The 24,081-nt window shown below is 41.0% G+C and overlaps 1 protein-coding gene across 3 annotated transcripts in view; it reads left to right on the top strand.

Annotated features, from left to right (window-relative positions):
• CDK19 (cyclin dependent kinase 19) overlaps positions 1-22,303 on the top strand; it is a 137,566-nt gene extending 115,263 nt beyond the window's left edge. For 2 of the 3 annotated variants that reach the window (XM_080342396.1, XM_080342398.1), the window contains 7 exons: positions 972-1,115; positions 1,371-1,440; positions 2,646-2,718; positions 8,284-8,381; positions 9,950-10,028; positions 14,089-14,361; positions 18,042-22,303. In XM_080342396.1, coding sequence (XP_080198522.1) covers positions 972-1,115; positions 1,371-1,440; positions 2,646-2,718; positions 8,284-8,381; positions 9,950-10,028; positions 14,089-14,361; positions 18,042-18,173 — 869 coding nt within the window. In that variant the 3' untranslated portion in view covers positions 18,174-22,303. The remainder of the gene's footprint in view (positions 1-971; positions 1,116-1,370; positions 1,441-2,645; positions 2,719-8,283; positions 8,382-9,949; positions 10,029-14,088; positions 14,362-18,041) is intronic. The other variant, XM_080342397.1, reaches the window with a different exon arrangement.
• The last annotated feature ends 1,778 nt before the right edge of the window (positions 22,304-24,081 follow it).

Raw genomic sequence — 24,081 nt, 5'->3', positions numbered from 1 at the left:
TTCCTAATCCGTTTGATCTCAACATCTTTTCCAGAGTTATATCCCAGACACGTATTTGTAAATCCATTGTCAATCCATTTATTTTCTGCTAGTAACCACCTTCTTGCTGACAAATTCACACTTTCATTTTAAGATGAATGATAAAGCATTTGGGCCATACAGAACACTAAGATGGCTGGTGATAATAGTAACTAGACTGAGTATATGTAACCTAGAAATTTCTTCTCCTAAAAACAAAACAAATGCTCTTGTCCACAACAGATTTAATTTTGAAAGACATGTAAATGATAAATTCATGAATACAAGTTATTTTATTTCCCTAAAACATCAGTATATCATGCTGTTGTTTTCTGTAGATACATGAGATGTAAATGAGTCAATTCTAGTATTGTTCCATTGGGAGTCAGTTGTCAAGTAGGAGATTTTTTTAAGTTGGGTAATTACTCTTCTACTCTCAATTGAAGTTAGGATCTTGTTTCTGCGTTTTAACTAGCCTCCACTATTTGGCTGAACATGTGTGCCATTAGTCTTTTCGTTATTAGTATTTATTTGGTTATAAATTATCTGTTTTTAATCATTCTGAAATATGTGATAGAACTTTTATTTCAGTGTATCTTTATGGAGGATTTATCATTTAGTGTTGATGGTCAGTTGAATCCCCTTTAAGCTGTGTCATCAGCAAATGTTACATAGGTTTCTGCCATAACTGTGAATAAGTTCTGGACTGCCTGTGTACAGCTTGAAAAAGATTCTGAAGACTCTCACTTTGACTGAAAAAAACCTCTGTGTCCACATTTTACCCTTTTAAAATCTAATATATTAATGCATTATTTTTAAAGTACTGTATGTGATTGTGTGCTGAGGCATTTTATCTTACTGTGGTTATAGAGGTTGTTGAGAAATTGTGCATAACAAAAAACAGAGTGACAAAATACAGTAAATTTGCATTCATTATCCCCTTTCTTTCTTAGATATTTGGGCAATTGGTTGCATATTTGCTGAACTATTGACTTCAGAACCTATATTTCACTGTCGTCAGGAGGACATCAAAACAAGTAATCCTTTTCATCACGACCAGCTAGATCGCATTTTCAGTGTAATGGGATTCCCTGCAGGTAATTTATTTTCATTAAAGCGTCAGATGTAATGCAACTGAGTTGATTTTTTTCTGTAGGAAATGATGAGTTGTTTGTGTAGTTATGAAGATGATGTCAGTCTGACGGATTTGAAAACGCTGACAATTGTGGAACAATTGCACTGGCCAAAAAACAGAAAGTCAAATGGCTGCTGTTGTTGTTTCTTCTCATGTATTACTTAAACTACACTTTGAGAGCTGTAAATGCTTCTCCTTTTTTCCCCTTCCACCAAAGACAAAGACTGGGAAGACATAAGGAAGATGCCAGAATATCCAACTCTTCAGAAAGATTTCAGGAGAACAACGTAAGTGATGATAATGCAACAACAGTTCAGTGAGTGTAGCAGATAGGCAGAAATTGCCTTCGATCCTCTGCCTTTTTGAGGAGGGGATTCTGGAGTGTTTGGGTTCACACTGTGACAGCTGATCTGTTTTGAATTAGCTGTTTTGCTTGACTGGTGTTCTTTCCTTCAGCTGCTTGTTAAAAGCATCAACTCAGTGGCCTCCTCATTTCCCTAGAAGGGGTCCTTGTAAGTGCCATTTAATCTATGGCAGGCACAGACAAATGAGCTTGGTTAAACCACTTTATTTGCTGTTACTTCATCCATTTTGTGAGAGGAAAAAATAGGGAAGCACCTCCCTGGTCCTTTTGACCAGCAGATACGTGGAGACAGTAAAGCAGAGGGCAGAAATTCCTGTGAAAGGTGGTGTGTCAATAGGTTGTGATCCAAAGCCTATATGGGGTCTGGGAATTTTCCACTACTAGTGTTTCCTGGTGCTTTGTCTAAATTAGTCAAGTGGTGGTGATAGATCAGAGGGTGTAAGGAGCAACATAGATTCAGTTGTAACGCAGAGGACAGGAATTCAGGAGTTTTAGATTCTGTTTCCTGCTCTGCCATGGATTCATTACACTGGCTTTAGACAAGATATGAAGCTTGTCTGTGCTTGAAGGTTCTTCCTTCTGAAAATGGCTATAGGTATCCTGTGGATTTGTAGATTGAAGGCAAGGAATAGATCATGCATATTTGACATTTTTGAACTAGGGAACTATAAGGACTGTGTGGTTTGCTGCAGGTTGTGGTCAGGGAGACAGAATGGTAAAGTAATTGCTCTGCCAAATTGCAACTGGAAACAGCTTAATAGCTGAGTTGTTGTGCTGTTACAAACTGCTGTATGCTTTCTGTGGCAGAGTTGCTTTAGAAAACTAGCATATAAAGTTTGATTTTCTTTGTCATATGCCCATATCAACAACTTATCTATATACTATAAAAGCTGCATGTTCCACAGAAATAATCTGTACACAGTTGATACTATTACTGTTAGTGAAAAGCTTAGAGTGTCACACTTAGTCAACTGCTAGATAAATATCTGACATTTTTTCTGACAGCAGGTTTTTTTTTATGCTTTACTTAATAAGGGCTGGTAAATGGTTTTGTGATCGCTTGGTGCAGTTCCGTATTCTTAATGCTGTATTATTTCAGAAATGTCTTTGTTTAACTGTGTTTTTCAGATATGCCAACAGTAGCCTCATAAAATACATGGAGAAACACAAAGTCAAGCCTGACAGCAAAGTTTTTCTTTTGGTAAGTACAACCTGAGAATCACTATGATAATAGGAATTAAATGCATTTCTGATGGTGACATCTGTGTCTGTTCCTCCATCTCATTCTAATGAACACCAGCATTAATGAAAGCAAGTTATCACTAACTGGCCATTTTTGAGATTTGTTTTCTTCATATATATTCACGCTGAGGGTGTTCTTAAACTTCTGGTATTCAACATCTGAAGCTTTTATCTAATTAAGATCTGCAAGGCATTTGTATATCCAGCCTTACCCTTAGGTCTGCTGTGCAAATAAGAAAATGAGTATTATATATCCCTTGAGTCCATTTTGTTTCAGAGAGCTATCAAAGGCTCCCAAGAGCTAAAGAATTTTGTGAAGAAAGAGAAGAGCAAAGGAAAATGAATGTGCATGTGGCAAAACATCTTGAAGAAATGTAATTATTTCCTGCAGTAATTTTCTTTCTTTTTTTTTTCTTTATTTTTTATTTCTTGCCTCTAATGATAGTCCACCCCTGCTCTGTGGGTGATTCCAAACAGTATCTCTAAACATGTATTTGCTGGTTACCTAGTTGAGTCATTCATTGTAAATGACTACAGGGTTGCTGTGTCTAATACAGCATCATTTCTGGATGCCTCTGTGATGACTTAGTGCTGTCTAAATTTAGGAATGAAGTTCAAAGTGAAAAGGGAGTCTCTGTAATGAGTCTTTTAGTGCAGCTTGAGTTCTAGTGGTCTGTTTCCATCACAGAATCACAGAATGGTTGGGTTTGGAAGGGACCTCTGAAGATCATCTAGTCCACCCCATCTGCTAAAGCAGGTAGATTGCACAGGCATGTGTCCAGGCAAGTCTTGAATGTCTTCAGAGAAGGAGACTCCACGACCTCTCTGGGCAGCCTGTTCCAGTGCTCTGCCAACCTCCAAGTAAAGAAGTTTTTCTTCATATTCAGATGGAACCTCCTGCGCTTCAGTCTGTGCCTGTTGCCCCCTCATCCTATCATTGGGCACCACTGGAAGGAGTCTGGTCCCATCCTCTTGACATCCACCCTTGAGATATTTATAAACATTGATGAGATCCCCTCTCAGCCTTCTCCAGGCTGAACACACCCAACTCTCTATCTCTCCTCATAAGAAAGATGCTCTAGGCCCCTAATTGTCTTCATAGCCTGCTGCTGGACTCCCTCCAGTAATTCCTTGCCCTTCTTAAACTGGGGAGCCCAGAACTGGACGTAGTTCTCCAGATGTCGCCTCACCAGGGCAGAGTCAAGGGTTAGGATAACACCCCTTGACCTACTGTTCACACTTCTTCTTATGTACCCCAGGATACCATTGGCCTTCTTGGCCAGAAGGGCACATTGTTCACTCATGGTCAACCTGTTCTCAACCAGAACTCCCAAGTCCTTCTCTGCAAAGCTGCTTTTCAGCAGGTCTGCCCCTAACCTGTACTAGTGCCTGGAATTATTTCTCCCCAGGTGCAGGACCCTACACTTGCCCTTGTTGAACTTCATTACATTCTTCTCTGCCCAGTCCTCCAGCCTATCCAGGTCTCGCTGAATGGCAGCACAGCCTTCTGGTGTGTCAGCCCTTCCTCCCAGTTTGGTATCATCAGCAAACTTGCTTAGGGTGTACTCAGTCTCTTCATCCAGGTAATTGATGAACAAGTCGAAGAGGACTGGACCTAACTCTGACCCCTGGGGAACCCCACTAACTACAGGCCTCCAACCAGACATTGCACCGTTGATTACAGCCCTCTGAGCTCTGCCATCCAGCCAGTTCATGATCCATCTCACCATGCATTCATCCAGCCCATAGTTCCTGAGCTTGCCTATGAGGAGTTTGTGAGAGATGGTGTCAAAAGCCTTGCTGAAGTCAAGGTAGTCAACATCCACTGCTCTTCCCTCATTTCCTCAGCCAGTCATACCATCATAGAAGGCTATCAGGGTGATCATCACTGGTTACAGATTCAGCTTAGCAGTCTTCTCTCTAGATCCTGACAAAGATTTACTCTTAGGCATAAGAAGTGTGAGACTTCAAGAAAAAATAATTAAAATTTCTGAACCTCAACTTACTGGGCACATACTGGAATGATCAGGAGGAAGAGTCAAACTGAAAAGACAACAGTCATAAGAGACCTCATTAGTTAGCATCTGAATTTCCCTCTGTTTTCCCACTAAGGGTGGAAGCCACCAGAAAGCCTGGTGGAAAGGCAAAGAAGCATGTAGGTTGCTGTTAGCTCAGATGGCAAATTCGTCAAAGCTATGAACACTAAGTTTAGAGTCATCTTGAGTGGCTAGGCTACTTTTCCAGGGGGCAATATTGACCAGATCTGTAAAGAACATAAAACTAACCATAGGGTGGCAAAATATATGGCATAGGATGTATGTTTATATACATAGAAATAATGGAACTTTATATGATGGAGAAGTAGTGAAAATAACTTATTACAGGGTGACTGAAGAAACAGATAGTTGTCTACCTATGTATTCCCCTATATGATTGTAAGGATGATAACTGGGATATCCAGAAATCTAAGGGCTGTTTCTGAACATTGTGAAGACAGTTTGCTTGGAAGGGTAGGTTCTCTGAGTCATTTTTTTCTCACTGTTTGTAATTAGAGATGGATAATGGTGGTATAGTCATCAACCACAGATAGGGAGACTGGACTCTAATAGGTCAGTCTCCCAGAGCTCTGCATAAGAGTGCCCAGGAACATGAGCAAATATCTTAGCACCTCATTACTGCACCGAGGAGGTCCATGTACCTAAATTGCCACAGCCATGCTGTAGCCAAGAGGCTCAGTTCCTGCCTTATATTGTGAAAGATCCTAAAAGCCAGCAGATCTTGAAGAAAAGATGTGCTTTGCTCTCCCAAATCAAGATATTAGAAATGTGTCTGTGAATGAGCTTGGAGGTACGTGTATTCTGAAGCAGATTCCCTAAAACTCCTTGTTCATATCCAAAGTAGTTGTTATTTTTTTGAGGTAACCTCCATCTTGTAAGGTGATCTCAGAACACATCTACTTTGTAACTTTTGTTGGTCAAGACTTCACGCTAATGAGTACAGAAAGTGCGGTGCATGGAGAAAATGTCGCATCAAGTAGACCAGTGCAGGACAGCAAGTGATTCTTGACAAAGAGGAGCATTTTGTGCTGTTCTGCTGATTGACATTGAATGTTAGTAGCTACGTGAAGGGCAGAATGTTTTCCATCCAGGAAGAGGCATCTGTTCTTACTGTACTGGAAAAGTTACAAGCATAGTATTTATAGCTGTGTCAGGCCAGTAGAGCCTGACAGTGAGCAATCTTGAGAGCTGCTGAGAAGTATGAGACTGATGAAGCCCAGTCTCACAGGATTTCTGTATTGTGGTAGGAGCTGCTACGCTGAAAAAAAAATGTATCCAGACATTTTTATTCACTTTTTTAGGAGCAACAGAAGCTACAGAAAAACAGACTTTGTCAAAGAAAGTTGGTTCACTGATAGGCAGGTTATCTTACTTGGAGTGATGTTATGTGTGGTAACACCTGAAATGGGCAAACTGATCATATCCTCTGGGATGGAGGGGGATTACTAAGGGCATGAGTACATCATTAAAAGGTCAGACATCTTCTAGGTAGGTCTTCTGCTGTGATACAACAGTCTTATCTTTGAATAATGAAGAATATAGGTCACATTTGGAGCCAGCTTGTGATGAAGGTGCTATATGGCAGAAAGTTGGAGGAGCTTTCTGTTGACTAGTATTGCAGCAACCGGTTCTGAGGAAAGAGTCCAGGGGACAGAGGTTGATGCCCTGTACTCTTCTGTCCATGACCACATTTGGTACCGAAGACCAGGAGTTGCCTTATACAGAACATATTTCACAGTGGGGTGACAGAGCACTGGAACAGGCTGCCCAGGGGGGTTGTGGAGTCTCCTTCTCTGGAGACATTCAAAACCCGCCTGGACACCTTCCTGTGTAACCTCATCTAGGTGTTCCTGCTCTGGCGGGGGAATTGGACTAGATGATCTTTCGAGGTCTCTTCCAATCCCTGACATTCTATGAGTGTTTGTCACTATGAAGGAACAGGGGAGAATAAATTTGTATCACCTGTAATGGTGTCACAAGCCACTAAAACTAACAAAAATTTTACACATAGGGAGAGTTGGTGATTTGAAATAAAGATGCCAAATATTGTCTTGTGTTCATTGTTACATGTGAGGTCACTGTGTAGAGAGCTGGTAGCACATTTCAGGTTGAATTTTGTCAAGGTACACGGGAAACATAGGGTTAAGGGCTGTCTGACAACACAAACCACAGTAAATAAGTGTGCCATGCAAACTCTCTAGGTGTGTGCAATGCAGGACCATCTCGAGGTGTTTTTTTGGACAAGATGCAGGAGTCAATTCAGGAGCTGGTTTCAAGTGAACTGATAGATGGTCCAGGTGACTCTTTGATGTGTTGTCAGTCTGTTGGCGTCTATGGCACATAAAGTATGGGTTTAAGGAGGGAAGGAAGTGGCAAAAGTACAGAGAATTTGCTAAGACCTTATCTACAAAGTAGGATTAACTGTTGAGAAAGGAAATACACAGAATTATCTTTCTTGATGAGCATGTATGCTTTCACTGAAGCTGTTTACCATAGCTATAGAATTGTATATCAGATTTTTGATTTATTGGAACAAAAAGCCCCAAACACCCATACCAAAATCGCATTCTTTTGCTGAGTATCCAAGGATTTTTTTGTTGGAGATCTTGAAGACAGAGTTTGAGCTAAGATGCCCTCTGCAGAAGGAGTTTAATTTTCACTGTTGACTTGGATTACGAGAGTATTGTGTGAGAGCAGGAGCCTGTATGACGTAATTTGAGCAACCAAATCTCTTACTGTGACTTTATCAGAATGTGATAAATAAATAACTAGAAATGGCACATTATCCCTGTAATACCTGTTTTATATGACTAATATATTCGAATCCTGTTTTAAAGCCTGCTGCAGTCAACAGCATTCTAGCTAATAAATTTATTATTGCTTTCCTCCTAGCAAGGAAGAAAGGTTACTAGGAAGGGTCTGCTCCTCCTCTTTCTCATTTCAGTACCAATCAGACTGGGATTGGGAACTTGCATGAGTGGCAGAGGGTTCTGACTGGGGAATGACAGCAGCACGAGAGATGAAGATTTATTGTTTCTGTCCCTAAAGCGATATGGAGAGTCCTGATCACATTCACTCTCTTCTGACACTTTTTTGCTGTTGCATCAGCAGTACGGAACATCATAAAATCTATACATGTACCACAATGAAACACCATTATTTAGAAATTATGCCTTATGAACCTGTAGTACTTGCATATAGTGTCACTTTAGCACAGGGGTTGAGCCGTAGCTATTTACATTGCCTGATAACTGTAGTTCTTATGTGAGAAGTATTTCACAACCACAGCGCTTTGATGGATGTACATGCTAGTTCTTGGAAACTTTTCTGAACAAGCCATGCTAACTTGGGCTTGTCTGGATAAGCCACAAATAATCTAACAATCTACAATCCAAGACATGTTAATTGTAGATAGAAAAATGATAGTTCTATAAACTTTTTGCTGTTTTCAATGTTATGCTTTGCAGCTTCAGAAGCTTCTTACTATGGACCCTACAAAGAGAATTACCTCAGAGCAGGCTTTGCAGGACCCCTACTTTCAAGAGGATCCTCTGCCTACATCAGAGTATGTATTCCCTCTTCTGTGCTCTTCAGAAGTGTCTTTCTGCTAAATGCTAATCCCTGAAATGAGATGATGGCTGAAAAATTCACAGATACCTAGCTGTATCCACAAGAAGTAGTAACTCAGGCATGCTCAGTAGAAGCTATTAGTGTAGTACCGAAGTGTCTGCATCTGCTGGTTCCAGAACTAAGTCGTCATGGACCATAACCCAGTACCAGACTAGTGTTTTAATTCTGAATGTACTACCAAAGCTAGTGTGACAGTATTACTGCAGTATTGAGGGAATTAATCTGTGCCCTGTTCTGTTCTGCCTTACACAGCCTCACAGAGCCCTGTTCTCCATTGCCCGGTGTCACTTGGCCTCTCCCTAGGACTAGGAGAGTTCTCTGACCTACAGCCCCTTCCTGTGCCCTCGTATACCCAGTAGCAGTATGAGGAGAGAAGGGTGAAGAGGCCTGTGTCTGCCAAAACTCCCACAGGTCCCTTGTTCAGAAGACTTGACAGTACAGATTTCATATCTCTATATATTCTACTGTCATGAAAAATTCGGAAGATATATTCAGTTCCTACTGGCTGACTTTGTTTTCAGAAGCATGGTGGTTCATAGCATTATGGTTCACAGGAGCTGGATGCAGGGAATCTTCCACCTTTGCTTTCACTGCTTCCTCAGCTAGCAGGCAACACTAAAAGGAGGCAGCAGCCACTGGAGTGTAAAAGGAGTCTAGCTGAGACTAGTTGGGGTTTTTTTTTTCCTTTCTTTCTCTGTTTGGATAAGCCAAACACTACTTAGCAGCTAGATTAGGAACTGTTTACACACTTTAAAAAATCATGTCACATTTATTGTATTGTAAATGCCTTTAGCAATTCTGAATGCTGGCACAGAAATCTAAGGAATTGATAGTGGTCATATCTACCAGTAGTTTTCTATCTAGTGCTTATCTGATAGTATCCTGTGTAGAGCTATAGCTCCCCATGGATTACAGGGTAACATTATGATAAAGTCTCTGCCATAAACATTAAAGAATGTTCCAAATCCTATTAACCAGCTGAATTTAAAAGCTATCTCTTTTTCTCTAAGTAAGACGTGAGAAGCTAATTGAAAGTAACTCTGCAGCTGTGATTGGCAAATATATTTAAGCCTGTTGTAAGCCAAGGTGAGTTCATAAGACATGAACACTCTTCGGATCGGGCCCTTTGTTCAGTGCACCATGCATGTTACAACTAGGTGTTGTGGAACCTCTGACACCGTGTTTGTTCGTTTTGCCATCTGGATCAACAAGTGGTCGTTCTGGCTTTTGGGCATGCTCAACCATGCCATGATTTCTAAATGATGGCCTCATGCCAACAGCAAAGAGATCCGACATTATGATCAGCACCTGACTGCTGGTATCTGCTGCTATCTTGGGTGCTCACAGTGTTGCTCACTTATGGAAACAGGACTCATGAAATACAAAAAATTAAATTGTCTTATTAATATAGCATATTAATATAACCTGTTTTTAATATAGCATGAAGTAAATGTGTGTAATGTGTACATGTTTGTTGAGTATTTACTATTCACTGTGTTTCAGTGTATTTGCTGGCTGTCAGATTCCATATCCTAAAAGAGAATTCCTCAATGAAGATGAACCTGAAGAGAAAGGGGATAAGGTATTAAAAAACCACCCTTTTTTTTCCTTTTTCTTTTAAGTATGCAATAAGGAAGACTCATGGTGCTACCAGTTGAAAATAATGAAACATGAAGAGTTAATCCAAAATGTGTTCTCCAGGCAAGGCTCTCTTAAAACTGCTTCCCATGCAGATTAGAAGTATCAGATGACGTCGGGGCGTCTCAGGAGGTATCACCAGCACAGTTTGCCCTGACCTGTGGGGAATGAGCTGGACGGGTTGGTCTGTCAACAGTAGCTTGCTTTCAGCTGCCATCCTTCCAAGAGGACCTTGCTACCTCCTCCAGCATCGCATGATGAAAATACATTGTGATCACATGAAAAGAATGGCATTTCCATTGTATGACTGGCATGTATCCAGACATTTGAAAGTAGGTGGCTGTCAGGGTCTCAAATCAATAGTGGCAGCCTGCTTCTGGCACTACATCAGAACATTTCATCCCTCTGCATGCGGTTTCCTGGTCGTGTTTTAAGGGCCCTCAGACAAAGGAGCAATAAGGACAATGAAATGTTCTGGTAGCAACAATCTGCTCTGAATACTCCCTTTCCCATAGCCCTGTAGACATGGGCAAGAACTTGTTTGTGTGCACAGTAAATTCTGGTGTGTTTGCAACATAATCTGACCTGCTTTGTGCGTGTAGCTCAGCTGTGCTATGTGACCGCAGTGATTGCCCCGTCCTGTGAAGGGTAGACAATACAGCTTGTTATTTTCACTTAAAAGTGTACAGCGAGACACCAACAGTAAGCTACAGCTAGCAAAATGTGAAGAAAACAGCCGTAAACTGTAATTATCTGAGGACTACGTGGGGTGTTACTCTTTTGGAATGACCATTTGACTAGATGCATTTTCTGTTTTCAGATTTTCTGTGTAACATGAGAAAGTAGCCAAATTTAAAAGTAAACCTATGACAATGCATTTGAAACAGCAAGTTTTGTTTTTAGAACAGATATTGTAGATTCTTCTGTACCGAGAACAAGTGGTAACATCCTGGAATTTTGTGTCCAGATAGTTTTGGGTTTGGTTTTTTGTTTTTTGGGGTTTTTTTTCCCAAAAAGAGGACACAGAATTAAAATGACTCTGGCTTTTGTTAAGTCAGTGTATCTAAAAGTAAATATCTGTGTTTTTTCCTGGGAGTGTTGGTGGGTGGGAAACAATGGCATGTTTATATTCAAAACAGCCATTATATAAATGGTCTTTGAGATTGTTTGGGACAGTGACATATTTATGTACACTCCAAATTAAACTTATTTTCAGACCATTTAAGTAATATAAGTCACACATTACTCATTGAATGTGTTCCCACAGTGTAGAAAATTTGAAGGTAAAGGGTATTCTGGAAGTTGGATCCATGCCGTGTTTTGTTTCTTTATAATAATGTTGCAAGTAGAAAAGATTTTTGCTTTTAATAGCGTTAGTTTGTGGTTTGTTTTTAAAACCATAAATATCTCCATAGTCCTTTGGAAACCTAGATTAGTTTTCTGAGTCTGTTTAATTGGAACTTATACCTGAATTGGATAACCTTTAATGTAAGCATCCATTCTTGGAAATGGTTAACTGTTAGTCATCAAAACTAAAATGAGTGTTTGTAAAACAAAGTGAAAAGATTCTTTTCTCGTTCAGATTCTGTTAGGCAAGTTTCTACTGGGTTGGTTTCTAGGTAGGACCCAAGCTTCCTTTTGGTAGTTTGTATCTGGGAGGTGACAGGTGGCAATACGTTACTAACTGTAGACCTTTTACAAGTTTATTCATTTAGGAAACACCATGAACTAGACGGACCTGAGGACAGTGTTTTTGCTGCATGAGCTGTTTTTGTGTGCTCAGGTGGTGCAGGTAGAGCCAGCTGGAGTCTGACAGAGCAGAACTCGGTCTCTGCCCAGGCAGCAGCAGCAGTAGCTGCACAGAAGAGCAAGCTCAGACTAGTCAGGTAGATTTTGTGCTAATATCCAAAGCACAAAACAGGGGACCTATGACAAACCCTTGTCTTTAATTGTGAGAGTTCTTTCAATATTTGTCTACACATAACAAAATTGCAGTCAGCTCTCACAGTAACAACTACCTCACATCCAAACACCCCTATGAAAAGACAATTTTCAGAATTCTAGCACAAATATCACCTTAGTTATTGGTGTTTGTTTGTATAAGTGAAGCTCAAACCATTATGAAAAGACAAATTGCTTCTTAACAATTTTTCTTTACAAGCTGGCTTGATTAACTTTAAAAATTATTGAAATTTAAATCTCCTGAGAAACAGAATCTAACTGAGCTTTGAGGACTACAAGCAGGAGGATACTTCATTGGTTTTGCTAAATGTGAAATGGAAATTCAAACCACCTCTAAGTACTTGAAGACGCAAGGCTGCTTTGTAATGTTTAATAAATACATCATTGCAGATTTGATCTAAATGTATCTTGGGAGACTGTTGTGATGAATGGCATACATACAGATGTTTTCTGTCATTTCTCGGAGGTAACTTTTGGTGATTGGAGGTATCAAGACTTTTCTGCTAGTGGTAACTGGTTCTCATGATTTCTGAGAAACTAATAAAGTCAGGTTTTTATAAAAGACTGCCATACTCAAAGCTTTGATAATTATAGAAGCAGATATCCTAGGAAAAAAAAAAAAGACTGTCTTGAACTGTTTCATACAGTGTATTGGAGGGGGGAGAGCAGTAAAGCTTTTTAATTCAAACCATGACATCTGTAGGTTTTTTCTGTGATTAACAAGTAATATGTCTCACATTTGGAGAGGAATTGCTTTTCTTTGCAATTCTGTTATGTGCCTCAGTGCTTGGATGGAGGAGCCATCCCTGGTGCTCACAAGCTGACACATGGGTGGTCTTTCCTTGCAACTGTCCCACCACGGAGGGCAGAGTCGCACTCCTTCCCTCTGTTCGCTAGTACTTGCTTTAACCCTCTGAAGCCAGAAGAGCACAATGTCTTTTGCTCTTGTGTCCCCCTTCTTAATTTTTTTTCTTCCTTTTGTGGTACTTTTCTCTTTGTCTTTCTTCCTGCCAGGTCCCAAGGTCATCTTACTTGCCTGCCTCCTCTTGCTTTGCTAGTCTTCTCCTTCCCTTGCCAGATTCTTCCCTCTGTGTTTCCTCCTCTTTTGCATTCAACTATTTGTTTCTGGTCAATTTTCACTTTTCTGCTATTCCAATAAGATTTTCTGACCCTATACCTAGTCCTATACCTAGTGCACCATTCTAGACTGCATTCCCAACATACTACTCATTACAAGGTACTTAAAAGCACAGGAGACATAAAATGGTAATGAAACTCATTTTTGGTTCTGCCACAGAATTTCTTCACAACCTGGAAGAAATGGTATTGTTTCTTTGGTGTCGGTTTGCTTACCTTTCTGGCAGTAATGATGCCAACCTCCTTTGGGTTATCATAATGTGAAATTTTGTTAGTGAAAGTTTGAAAAGTGATTTTGATTCTGAGTGAAGAAGGCTGTTGAAGCACTTGGAATAGTTTACTGTGGTTCACCACATCTGCCACTGAGCACAAGTGAAATTTTGGGGGTTTTGATTCAGTCAGTTAGGCAATTACTGCTTTATAAATGGTTCCTTCCATCCTACTCTCTGTTTTTCACTAGCTGTAGGAGGCACTAGGCTGTCCTTCCAGTTTTAATCTAGCTGGCATTATTATAGAATCTCCTGAGCTGGAAGGGACCCACAAGGATCAAGTCCAACTCCTGTCCCTGCATATGACAACCCCACAGTTCACACCATGTGTCTGAGGGCCTTGTCCAGTCTCTTCTTGAACACTGTCAGGCTTGGGGCCGTGACACCTCCCTGGGGAGCCTGTTCCAGTGCTCCACCACCCTCTGTTAAAAAAACCAAAATGACCACAAATGAGCGACCCCACAAAGTATGCAGGAGGGTACAGAGGACGTGTTTCTCCCGACACACAGCCGTGCTGTGTTTGCCTGTCAAGATTTGCGTCCTCCACAGGCATGGTGGCACTGGGGTGGGCAACTCCATAAAGCTCCCAGCCTAGATCAGAGCCGAGTGACCCTCTCGTGTCGCTTCTTCCCCTAGAATCAACAGCAGCAGAACCAACATCAGCAGCAAACAGCACCTCAGCAGCAGCAGGCGCAGGCAGCACCGCAGCAGCCGCAGCCGCCGCAGCAGCAGAACAGCACCCAGACCAACGGGACGGCCGGGGGTGCTGGCACGGGAGGAGGGGGCGCGGGCACAGGGCTCCAGCACAGCCAAGACTCCAGCCTCAACCAGGTGCCTCCCAACAAGAAACCACGCATAGGGCCTTCAGGCGCTAACTCAGGCGGGCCTGTCATGCCTTCAGATTATCAGGTACCTCTTGGATTTTTGCTGCTTCTGATACCGTAGGGCCAAAATGTCGTTTTTACCCTTCCCCACTGCAAGAACAGATTATGTTTTAATGAATTTCTCTTGTAACCTGAGCCGTCATGCTGTGATATATTAGACAAAAATGGGAGTTTAAAGGTTTTGTTCTGTGGTTAGTAATTTTTGATAGAATACCAGTAAGAGCTGTATCTGCTGCACCCTATAAAGCGTTGCAGATTAGTCCACACCAGGAAAGCACTTGAATATATGCTTAACTTTATGTTTCAGATTAGTCTTATTGAAGCCAGTGGAACTATTTCATGCACGTAAATGCTGTGTTAGATCAAGTTCCAGATACTCAGCTCTTTGCAACATCAAATCCTCTGCAAGATGCAGATCTGACGAGATCCTGAGAAGCAGAATCAAAGTTAGAATGGGGCTCTCTCATTTGATTCCTGCTTCATTTTACCTCATATCATCCCATGTATGGGATGGATCTGTAGTCTGTTCTAGTATCTTGCTAAGTCTACTTCTAATGTAAAATAAAAAATGCATGTTAGCACAGGAATGCTGTTTTGGTTCCTCAGTATGATTCATGCTGAAGCAGGGCACAGAGACACACGTGGTTTCTAATGTGACCGAAGGTGAACAGATTTGATGTTTGCCAGCACAGTAGCATTCATAAGTAAAAGTAGTATCACTTAATTTTATTTTTATTTACATACTTGTCTTTGCTTACTAGAATTATATTTTCCAGTGAAAAAGTGACTTACACTAAACATAGAAAGCATTGAACTTACCAGGATCTTTAATACTTGCGAGTTTATACTTGCCGGGACAGTAATGAGTTAAAAGCAGAATAAGAAAAAAGGCAGATATTAAAGGCAGATTTTAAAAGATGTTAGGGATTCTGTCTACTATGAGCCTTCGAGTGGTTCCCACCTTGGAGAATGGTCTTTTTAGGCTGCTTTAAACTTCAAATAAGTAGCTTTTAAAAAACTCAGATCTGGAGTTGCTTTGACTTAGCCCTCCAGACCTTCTCCACAGACAATTGATTTCTCAGTGCCAGACATGTTTCTCCCATTTCTGTTTTACTTTTTTAATTACAAATTACCATGAAGGCATTGAGGGCAATTTAAGGGTAAAGACAAGTGGGTTTCTTTTTTGAAAAGTTCCAGACAGGCTTGAGGTCTGGACAGATCACTACAGCTGTCTGACTACACGGTATTTATGGCTGGCCTGTTTCGGTCTGTATTTTGAGGACTGGTGTGCTGCTTTTGATGATCTCCATTATAAAACCCTCATACAGCTCTCTATATTGTTGGCAAACTTACCCCTTAGAAGTTGCTAGCAGTCAAAATATCATTTTGTTTCAGTCAGATTTTTATTTTGCCGCTTACAACTTTTTCCTTCTAAGCTTTAACAGCACAGGCATCAAAATGATGGTCTGTATGCTTCCTTTACATCACTTGCTAAATTGTATGGCCTGATTATCCATTTTTACACTTGTGTTTGGCTATCTGCCCTTAAATTCTAACTGATGGTCTTCTGTTCTAGAAAGGAATGTCTGCAATTTGTCCAAGTCTGACTTCTTTAAAAAGAAGTTCTCTTCTGTGGAGCAAAAATAAGCATGGGCAAGTTGATGCTTTCTTATAGTCCATGGCATTAATTTTACTCTATTATATCTCATTCAGATGTAGGAAGAAGATTCCTTTTGCTTTGAGTTTCATTAAGCTTATGATCCAAAGTCTCTTTTGAATTTTTTTTGTAGTTCACCAACCTCAATCTATGTTGCTTCCACAAATGACAGTGTGATCCTTGTTGAATTTTATTAATACTCAGCATTCCTTATGTGACCTTGGGTGTTTTGCTTAGCATGGTGAGCTGATGCTTTTCGTCCAGAATGAGTTCGTATAACGTCATAGCATTTATCACAGTTCGTTTTATTTTCTGTGAGAAGTTGCAAAAACTTCCAGAATTTTGAGACAAATTTGATGTTTCAGATACTCCATCAACAGGCTAACCATGCAGGCCAGCCATAATGTGGTTATTAACAGCATACATGCTGCTGGGAGACATCCCTTCCAAAGCCATTGTGCTGAGCTGTTATCTCCCAAACTGACACTTATAAATGAGTGAAGTTACTGCGTACAACTATTAGTTATATTAATATGATATTGAGATACAGAGGTCTGCAAGATTGAGCTGTTATCTCGCTCTTGTTAGCCTCACTGTACTTCACCTTGAAAGCAACTTCCATGTTCCTGAATTAGACAGAACACATAAAAAGTAATCTGTTATTTTTAGGGTTTAGTACATTTTACAATATATGTAAAATTTGAATGTGTAAAGCTATGTACAGAAATAAAGGGCAGAAGTGTTTTACGCTACCTGAGCCTTAGGTTTCTGCTCTTCATCCTCCAGCTGCAAAGTTGTCAGGAGGCTTTCACAGCTCACCTGGTTGGTATCTGATGGTTAGATGGAGACCATTGACCAGGGTCTTGCCTTCATGGGGCAGATTCTTGGTCTGTGGAGGTTATGATGGTATTACAGACCCACTGTCTCCATGGAGTTTCCGTTCGGAACTCAAACTTCTCCTGAGGCCTTCTGTAATTCATAATCCTGATATTTAATCAGAATGTAGGTTCTTAATGCTTTTCCTAAATGACTGCTGTTGGCCACAGTCTTGCTGATGACCCTTGGACGTGGCCAAGTAGAACCATCAATTAGACAGTGGACAGAACTCTGTTGACTAGCTGTCTGACCCTGCACTTAACCTGACTGGAAACAAACTGTTTGCTGACTGCAAGTAGTTTTGGGTTGTTTTATAGACTTTTATTCTGGATTGAGGTGAGTTTGACATTGCTAGAGAGTCTCCTGTCCATTGAGCAGTACTTTTCATGCAAAGTGGCTTTGCAGCTTGCATTATTTTGCAGCTTTACATTATTGCAGCTAATTAATTCTGGACAGGGAGTGGATATAGTAATAAAAGGGCAAATTTAACAGGCTGGAGATCACAAATGATCCATGAATTCACTTACTGAGATTGGGGACCACTGAGCTAACAGTGGAGGGGAAAAAAAGGCATTCAGGAGAATAAATGTTATGTTATTGCACATACACATGCCCATCTTTAAGCAGTTGTCCTTGCTTCCAGTAGATAAGGCAGCAGGCTGAAGGACTCAATTAAAATCATATTATTTTATCCTACTGGGCATTTTTTCGTTTAGATAAATTGAGTAACCCTTAGGTCGTGGTTGTCTCTTTCTCAGGAAAATAATATACTGTTTCTCTGTAACATCTGGTATTACCTATCTAGGAAAGGGTGTTTGTGGCCTTAGCAGCTTGGTTTTGCATTAATAACACTTAAAAGAATGATAGATGCAAGATAAAGAAACAGCTGAATTTTGAAATCAGGTCTGCTCTCTCTTGTGTCTTATGTATTTTTCCTTCAAAAGATGGGTGTGTACGTGCCGTACTTCTGGATGCCTGGATTTTACGTGCTGTGTTAAGGCTGATTGCGGATCAGATAAATTACTTGGTTTATGGGACCTCAAGCAGTACCACTAGTCAGCTTGTCCGACAGCCACATTTTAATGAGCTTTAGAGAGGCTAAAAGTTTCCTGAGCTGCATAGTCCTGATGGGTTGGTTTTCGTTCCCCTGATGCCACTCTCTCTTTCTGCAGCACTCCAGCTCACGCCTGAGTTACCAAAGCAACATTCAGGGATCTTCTCAGTCCCAGAGTACAATGGGCTATTCTACGTCGTCTCAGCAGAGCTCCCAGTATCACCAGTCTCACCAGTCTCACAGGTACTGAGAGAGCTGACGGACTGCACTCGGAAAGGAACGGACTAAAAGCCAGAAGACTCCAGCAATATGAAGTTCATAACAATGAGAAGAACCAAAAATACAGATTGTGATGCAGAATGAAAATTCACGATGACAAAAGGAAAACTTCACTCACTGAAGACTTTCCCCACCCTGTCCCTGTCCCTTTATTGCCATAAAGGAGATTCTCGTGAAGTTTTCCTTCCTCCCTGCCCTTGCATGTGCTTCATTGTGGTTACTCTAATGAACCCTTCTGATCTGAACCCAGCACTTAACTTCTTTAACCTTTGGAATTTTGAAGGATTCCTGGTGCACCTTCCTTATGCTGTAGTGATTGCCATAAATCTGTCTTTTCAATCTCTTTGATGGGATTTTAAAGTTTTAAAATCTTGAACTCCCAGGCTTTCAAGCTTGTATATAGTTAGTTTTATACTAGGCAAACCAGTTTAGCTATACAGGTATATTGCACCTTTTTAAAGCACTATGTTATTTTCACAGGATATTACTGTTTTGCTCATGGATGTCAAGAACAGCATAATTTTACTGTTCCAGAGTATTTTACTATTCTGTTTTTATTAGTCTAGTTTTCAGGCGAGGTCTTAAAAATTAAAAAAAAAAAAAAAAAAAAAAAAAAAAATTAAAATAAAATTTAAAAAAAGAAAAAGGAAAAAAGAAAATAACCCACCCAAGTCTTTGCAGCAACAAATATGCTTCATGCTACTGGACTGAACGCCAAACAGAAGATTGCTGGTATTTCTTAACTCATTCACATTGAATTCTTGAGATCACAGTGATCATGTGCTGACTAGTTTTAAATTAAGCATTATTTTAAGTGAAACCGGGACAGTCAAATAAAAAGGAGATGCTTTCAGGATCTGTTGGAACAGAAGAATGGAATGTCTTCCCAGGCTGGACACCAAAATAGTCAGGAAAATGTATTTACTGCCCTCACGTCTCAATAGGAATGTGGATGATGGGCTTGTTTTTCTGTTAAGCACCTGAATAATGTATGTGAGAGTTCTATAAATTTAGCTTTCTTTCACATTCCTGAGTCAGTTTTCTAAACATAAAGGTGACAGAAATGCTACGACTTGTGAAAACAAGTGCATTTCTTTGTTTTCTGTTAGAATTAATGACTAAGAGAAATTATTGTGCAGTTTCAAAAGCATGTTGAAAATTGTTCCTTTTTCTTGTTTATGATGCATATTCCGTGTCCCTCACATTGCTGTGATTAACCCAGATTAGTTACACCAGATGCGCTTGATTGCACTGAAATGTTTCTTTTTCCCTAGAGCAAACATGTTTTGCTTGTGCCTGAGGACTCTAAGTGGATGGGTAGCTGGCAGAAAATCCCCTGTAAATAAGCAAGAGTTCAGAAGCATAATCAGAGGATCATTGTCCAACTTCTGCAACCACAGTTATTCAGAGAGACACAACGTGTAATTTAGGACGGCTTCGTTTTGCCTTCAGAAATAAGGCTGGCTCTTGTTGCAGAAACCCTGGAAAAACGCATTTAGAAAACCCCTGGCAACGTAACCTCAGCGAGCTGCTGCAACTGGTGTCCAGAGAAGAGGTGAAGTGAGAAGAGTTTCTATGTAAACGGTTAATGTTACAGGGTTTTATACAGCAGTGTGTTTGTTCTCTTCTGCCCTGTGTCCCTGCAAAACAAAAATTGTATATACCCATAGACATTCACGCTGAAGTTGTGGTCAGACCTAGCAAGAGGAGTAAATCTGTTTGCTCTGAGGAGAATGCTTTTCATCACAGCTAGACACATACATGTTTCTGCTGGATTTGATCTCCAGGTCACCTTTGGTGCGCCCCTTCCCTCCCCAAAGATGTGTTGTTTTCATACCTTTTGTGAACAGTTGGCTTGCTTTGGCCCTATCTACCATCATGTGGTTTTGACAACACCCAGCTTCTCTGGAAAAGCAAATAAAACCTGCTTTTGTCATCAAATGGGTAAGAAGGTGGCGAAAAAGAAATGGAGCAATTTGAAGGAAAAAATTAGCTCTGAGGAATAATAATCTCCCAAAGGATACTTTCACTGTGTAACCCTTGAAATGCTACATTTAATATGTACCATAATAGCATGTTTGAAAGAACAGGTTTTCATTATTCCTTTATTTTATTTCAGTGAGTCTGTGGTTGTGTTCTGTGAGTGGAATGTCTCACTCTTACTGATGTTAGGATGAGGTACCTCCGAGCTAATGAATATTTGGCCAATGCCATAAAGTAATATTAGTTTTATATTTTGTGACTTGAATGTCACATTTCTAGAAGTTAACCTTTGACAGAGAAATTTTTGTTTTCACCCTTCCATTCTCTCAAAATCCTTTTGTCTTTTCCATTGTAGTTACCTAACGTTTCTTCCCCCTACGGTGACCAAAATTCACAAACATCAGGAGGTGGCGGGGAGACACGTTACTGTACAGTTAATTAAGGTGGGCTCTTGTGCCAATGAGGCAAAGTCACGGTGTAGATTAATCTGTGTTTAGAGTGTGAAACTTCACAGCAATGTAAGGTGCTTTAACTGAGTGAGCTTCCAGTTTCTAGTGCGACTGAGCTGAACTGGCATTTCTGCCTTGGTTGGGTCTGGCAGATGACCACACGCTGCTCCTCTCCAGCTTCTGTGTGCAGACGTGAAGCCATGATGACTTTCTCCATTGCCTTCAAACTCACAACTGGGAGGAGAATGATTAAAAGCAAAAGTGTTTGCTGTGAAATGTAGGCTGTGCACACACTTCTAGTTCCTTCCTGATGGGGAAATCATTTGCCTTTGCTTGGGAGTTTGATGTGTGTTGCCAGGATGGATGGCAGTTGTGGTGGAAGAAGCCTTGCTTCCCAGGGGTCATCCCATGAGGTCAAAATACTCAGCTTTCAGAAGTGAATTGTGCAGTGTGTCGTGAGAAGCCAGGACCACGTCATTTTTTTAATGTTATTTTTTGCCTGTGCAGTTTGTTTAGTACTCATAGTTCTGTCTCTGCCCATAACCTTTACACCCTCACCAAAGTGTTTCACACCGGTGCCGAGAGAGGCGGGTGACACCGGCAGGGCTGTCTTCTCCATCCTGGTCTCCTGGTGGGAGAGCAGGACACAGAGTTACAGCTTTTCCCATCGCGACTCAGAGGAAACAAACGTGCGGGGAACGAGCGGGATGAGCAGCCTGGTCTGCATCGGTGAAGCTTATGTAGCACAAACTGCACAATGAAGGAAAAAATATAGGGAAAGCTGCGAGTCCTGCACTGTATCTGTGACACTGTATCTGGGGGAGGGGGAGGGAAGAGCATTCGTAGCGGGAGGGGTGGCGGGAAGCTAGAAGTGTTCAAATATGTATAATATTTTATATAAGCATAATAAGCTTAGTTCCCCTTCATAATCTTCAGGAATGGTACTTTAACACCATTAAGCAAAGAATTGTTTTAGGATTAAATAAATGTATTGTACATAAGGCCATACGTAATCTTCTAAAAATGTCGCCAGACAGGAGCGATGTGTATTACTATATGAAAAAAAAGTCCTTAATGCACTGTTATCTCCTAAATATTTAGTAGTAAATTAATACTATTTAATTTTTTTAAAAAATTGTCTTGTGTAGACACTAAAAAGTATTACACAAAATCTGGACAGAACGTGTCCTTTTTAACAGCAATTTAAATAACTTTTTATATATGTAAGGTAGTAACTTTTCAAATTGTTCTAGTTGTATTTTCCCATGTTTACTATTTGTGGAAGTGTGCCTGTCTCTATTCAGTTATTTTTTTTCTAATATTTTTGTGCACGCATCTTTCCTTTTTGTAGTTTTCATTAGAAATTGCTGTGTATGCGCCTCATGCCGCCACAAAACTTTGCCGCTCTAGCTCCGTGGTGGCCACATTTGGCAGCGCTCGTGCCAGTGGGCTCGCGAAACAACAAAGCAAAATACTTGTTTCTTATTCTAGAGTTGAGAGTTTACTGCTTTTAAGTTGTCCTGATGTCACTCTTGAAATGACTGTTAAAACTAAACTATGAGTTCATTGCATTTATTTTATATTCTCGGTTGTAATGAAATGGAATTGACTTTGCTTCAGTGTGAATTTTTTTAATAAAATAATATACATTTGTAATAATAATAAAAAGTTCAAATCAAATAAGTGCACTGGAAAATTTTTATAAACATTGGCTTTGGGCTACCAAGAGGGAAAATTTAGCCCACAAAATTGCAGTTGTAATTATATTCAGGATGTTTATGATATTATACACCACACGAAACAAAGCTTGCAAAACCTCAGAGTTGAAATTACAGCTTTTAAAATGCCCACAAGGATATTCATGGGTACGTGTCTATCAAAATAGAACGAAGCCTTATGGAAAACAGAATCAATGGAGTAGTTCTTTTAGGTTTTGCCCTCTGCTTAAAATTGTTCTGGCATGCCACACCAGTGCCGCTTGTTGGGAGTCATTATTACTTGAGTGTCAATCCTGTACATGTGTCTTCTGAAAAAAATCTGGTTTTACACTGAGGCACTTCTTCCACATGGTCCATGTGCACAGGACGTCCTCTGGATCTTTGGAGACCTCATCATTGTCTAGATCACCGGAGGTGCCTTCCAGCACCGCTAGTTCTCTCAGGTACTGGATGTTCTCATCTGCAGTAGTCCACTTTCCTGGGGAGTTAACAAGATCTTCCTTGAATGGATATCTTTCCCTCACACTCCACACAGCCATCTCCAGAGACTGCAAATTGTTGCTTCTTTTTGGCTGTAATCTTTCCACATGACTTGAAGTCCTGATGAGGTCAGGGACTGGGTAGATTCCACCTCCTATCTGAATTCTCTCATTCCTTCCTCCCATTTCTTTGTTGAAGGACCGGCTTCTTGATCAAATCTTTCCTCACCCTCCTCCCCCCTTGCTGATTGATTATATGGGCCTGTTGTTTCCCTTATCCGCCATTGCGTTTTTGCTACTGGGGCAATTGCTGTAGTTGTTGTTTGGGTCCCTGCTTCAACCACAGTCCCCTGAAAGGACTGAGCTGTGGCCCGATGGGCACAGGCCAGGCCCCAATACAGTGCTAGAAGCTGCTGATTTTCATTGGGGTGGCATGTGAGTTTGCCAGGGTTGCTTACCTGATCAGGTGTAAAGTCCCAGGTTGTGAGAGGTCATAACCACCCTAGGAACCTGCCCAAATCCTTCGACACACACCCTGTCACCCAGGGGCTGGCCGCCTCAGGGCACATTTCAACTGTCCACATCAATCCTGGGTAGGAAGAGGGAGATGTATTCCCTCATCCTCTCCCCAAAACAGCTCCCCCAGCACAGCAAGGCCATCAATGCTGGGGCAAAGAACATAGCCTTTGTGCTAGCATGTTCCCAAGTTCCCTCATCGTCCCCACAAAAGAGCTCCCCCAGCACAGTAAGGCCATCAATGCCAAAAAGGACTGTGGTGGGTTGACCTTGGCTGGACACCACCTGCCCACCAAGCCACATACTGCTCACCTCAGCAGGATGGGGTGGAGGAGAAAAGAAGATGGAAAAAACCTCGTGGGTCAAGATAAAGGCTGTTTAATAAAGCAAAATCAAAGGATGTGTGGAAGCAAAGGAAAACAAACATTTTATTCTCTGCTTCCCATCAGCAGGTGATGTCCAACCATTTCCCAAGAAGCAGGGCTTCAGTACGTGTAGGGATTGCTCCAGAAGGCAAACATAATAAGAAATGCATACCCTCCTCCTCATTTCTCTTAGCTTTTGTTGCTGAGCAGACATGAAATAGTGTGGAATATCCCTTTGGGCAGTTTGGGTCAGCTGTCCTGGCTGTGTCCCCTCCCAAGATCTTGCCCACCCCCAGCCTACTGGTGGTGGGGGAATGTTGGAGAGAGCTTTGATGCTGTGTCAGCACTGCTCAGCAGGAGCCGAAACAC

This window comes from Nesoenas mayeri (assembly GCF_963082525.1).
Source record: "Nesoenas mayeri genome assembly, chromosome: 3".
Lineage (NCBI taxonomy): Eukaryota > Metazoa > Chordata > Aves > Columbiformes > Columbidae > Nesoenas > Nesoenas mayeri.
The sequence above is the reverse complement of the archived record's forward strand: the minus strand, read 5'-3'. Positions and strand labels throughout refer to the sequence as shown.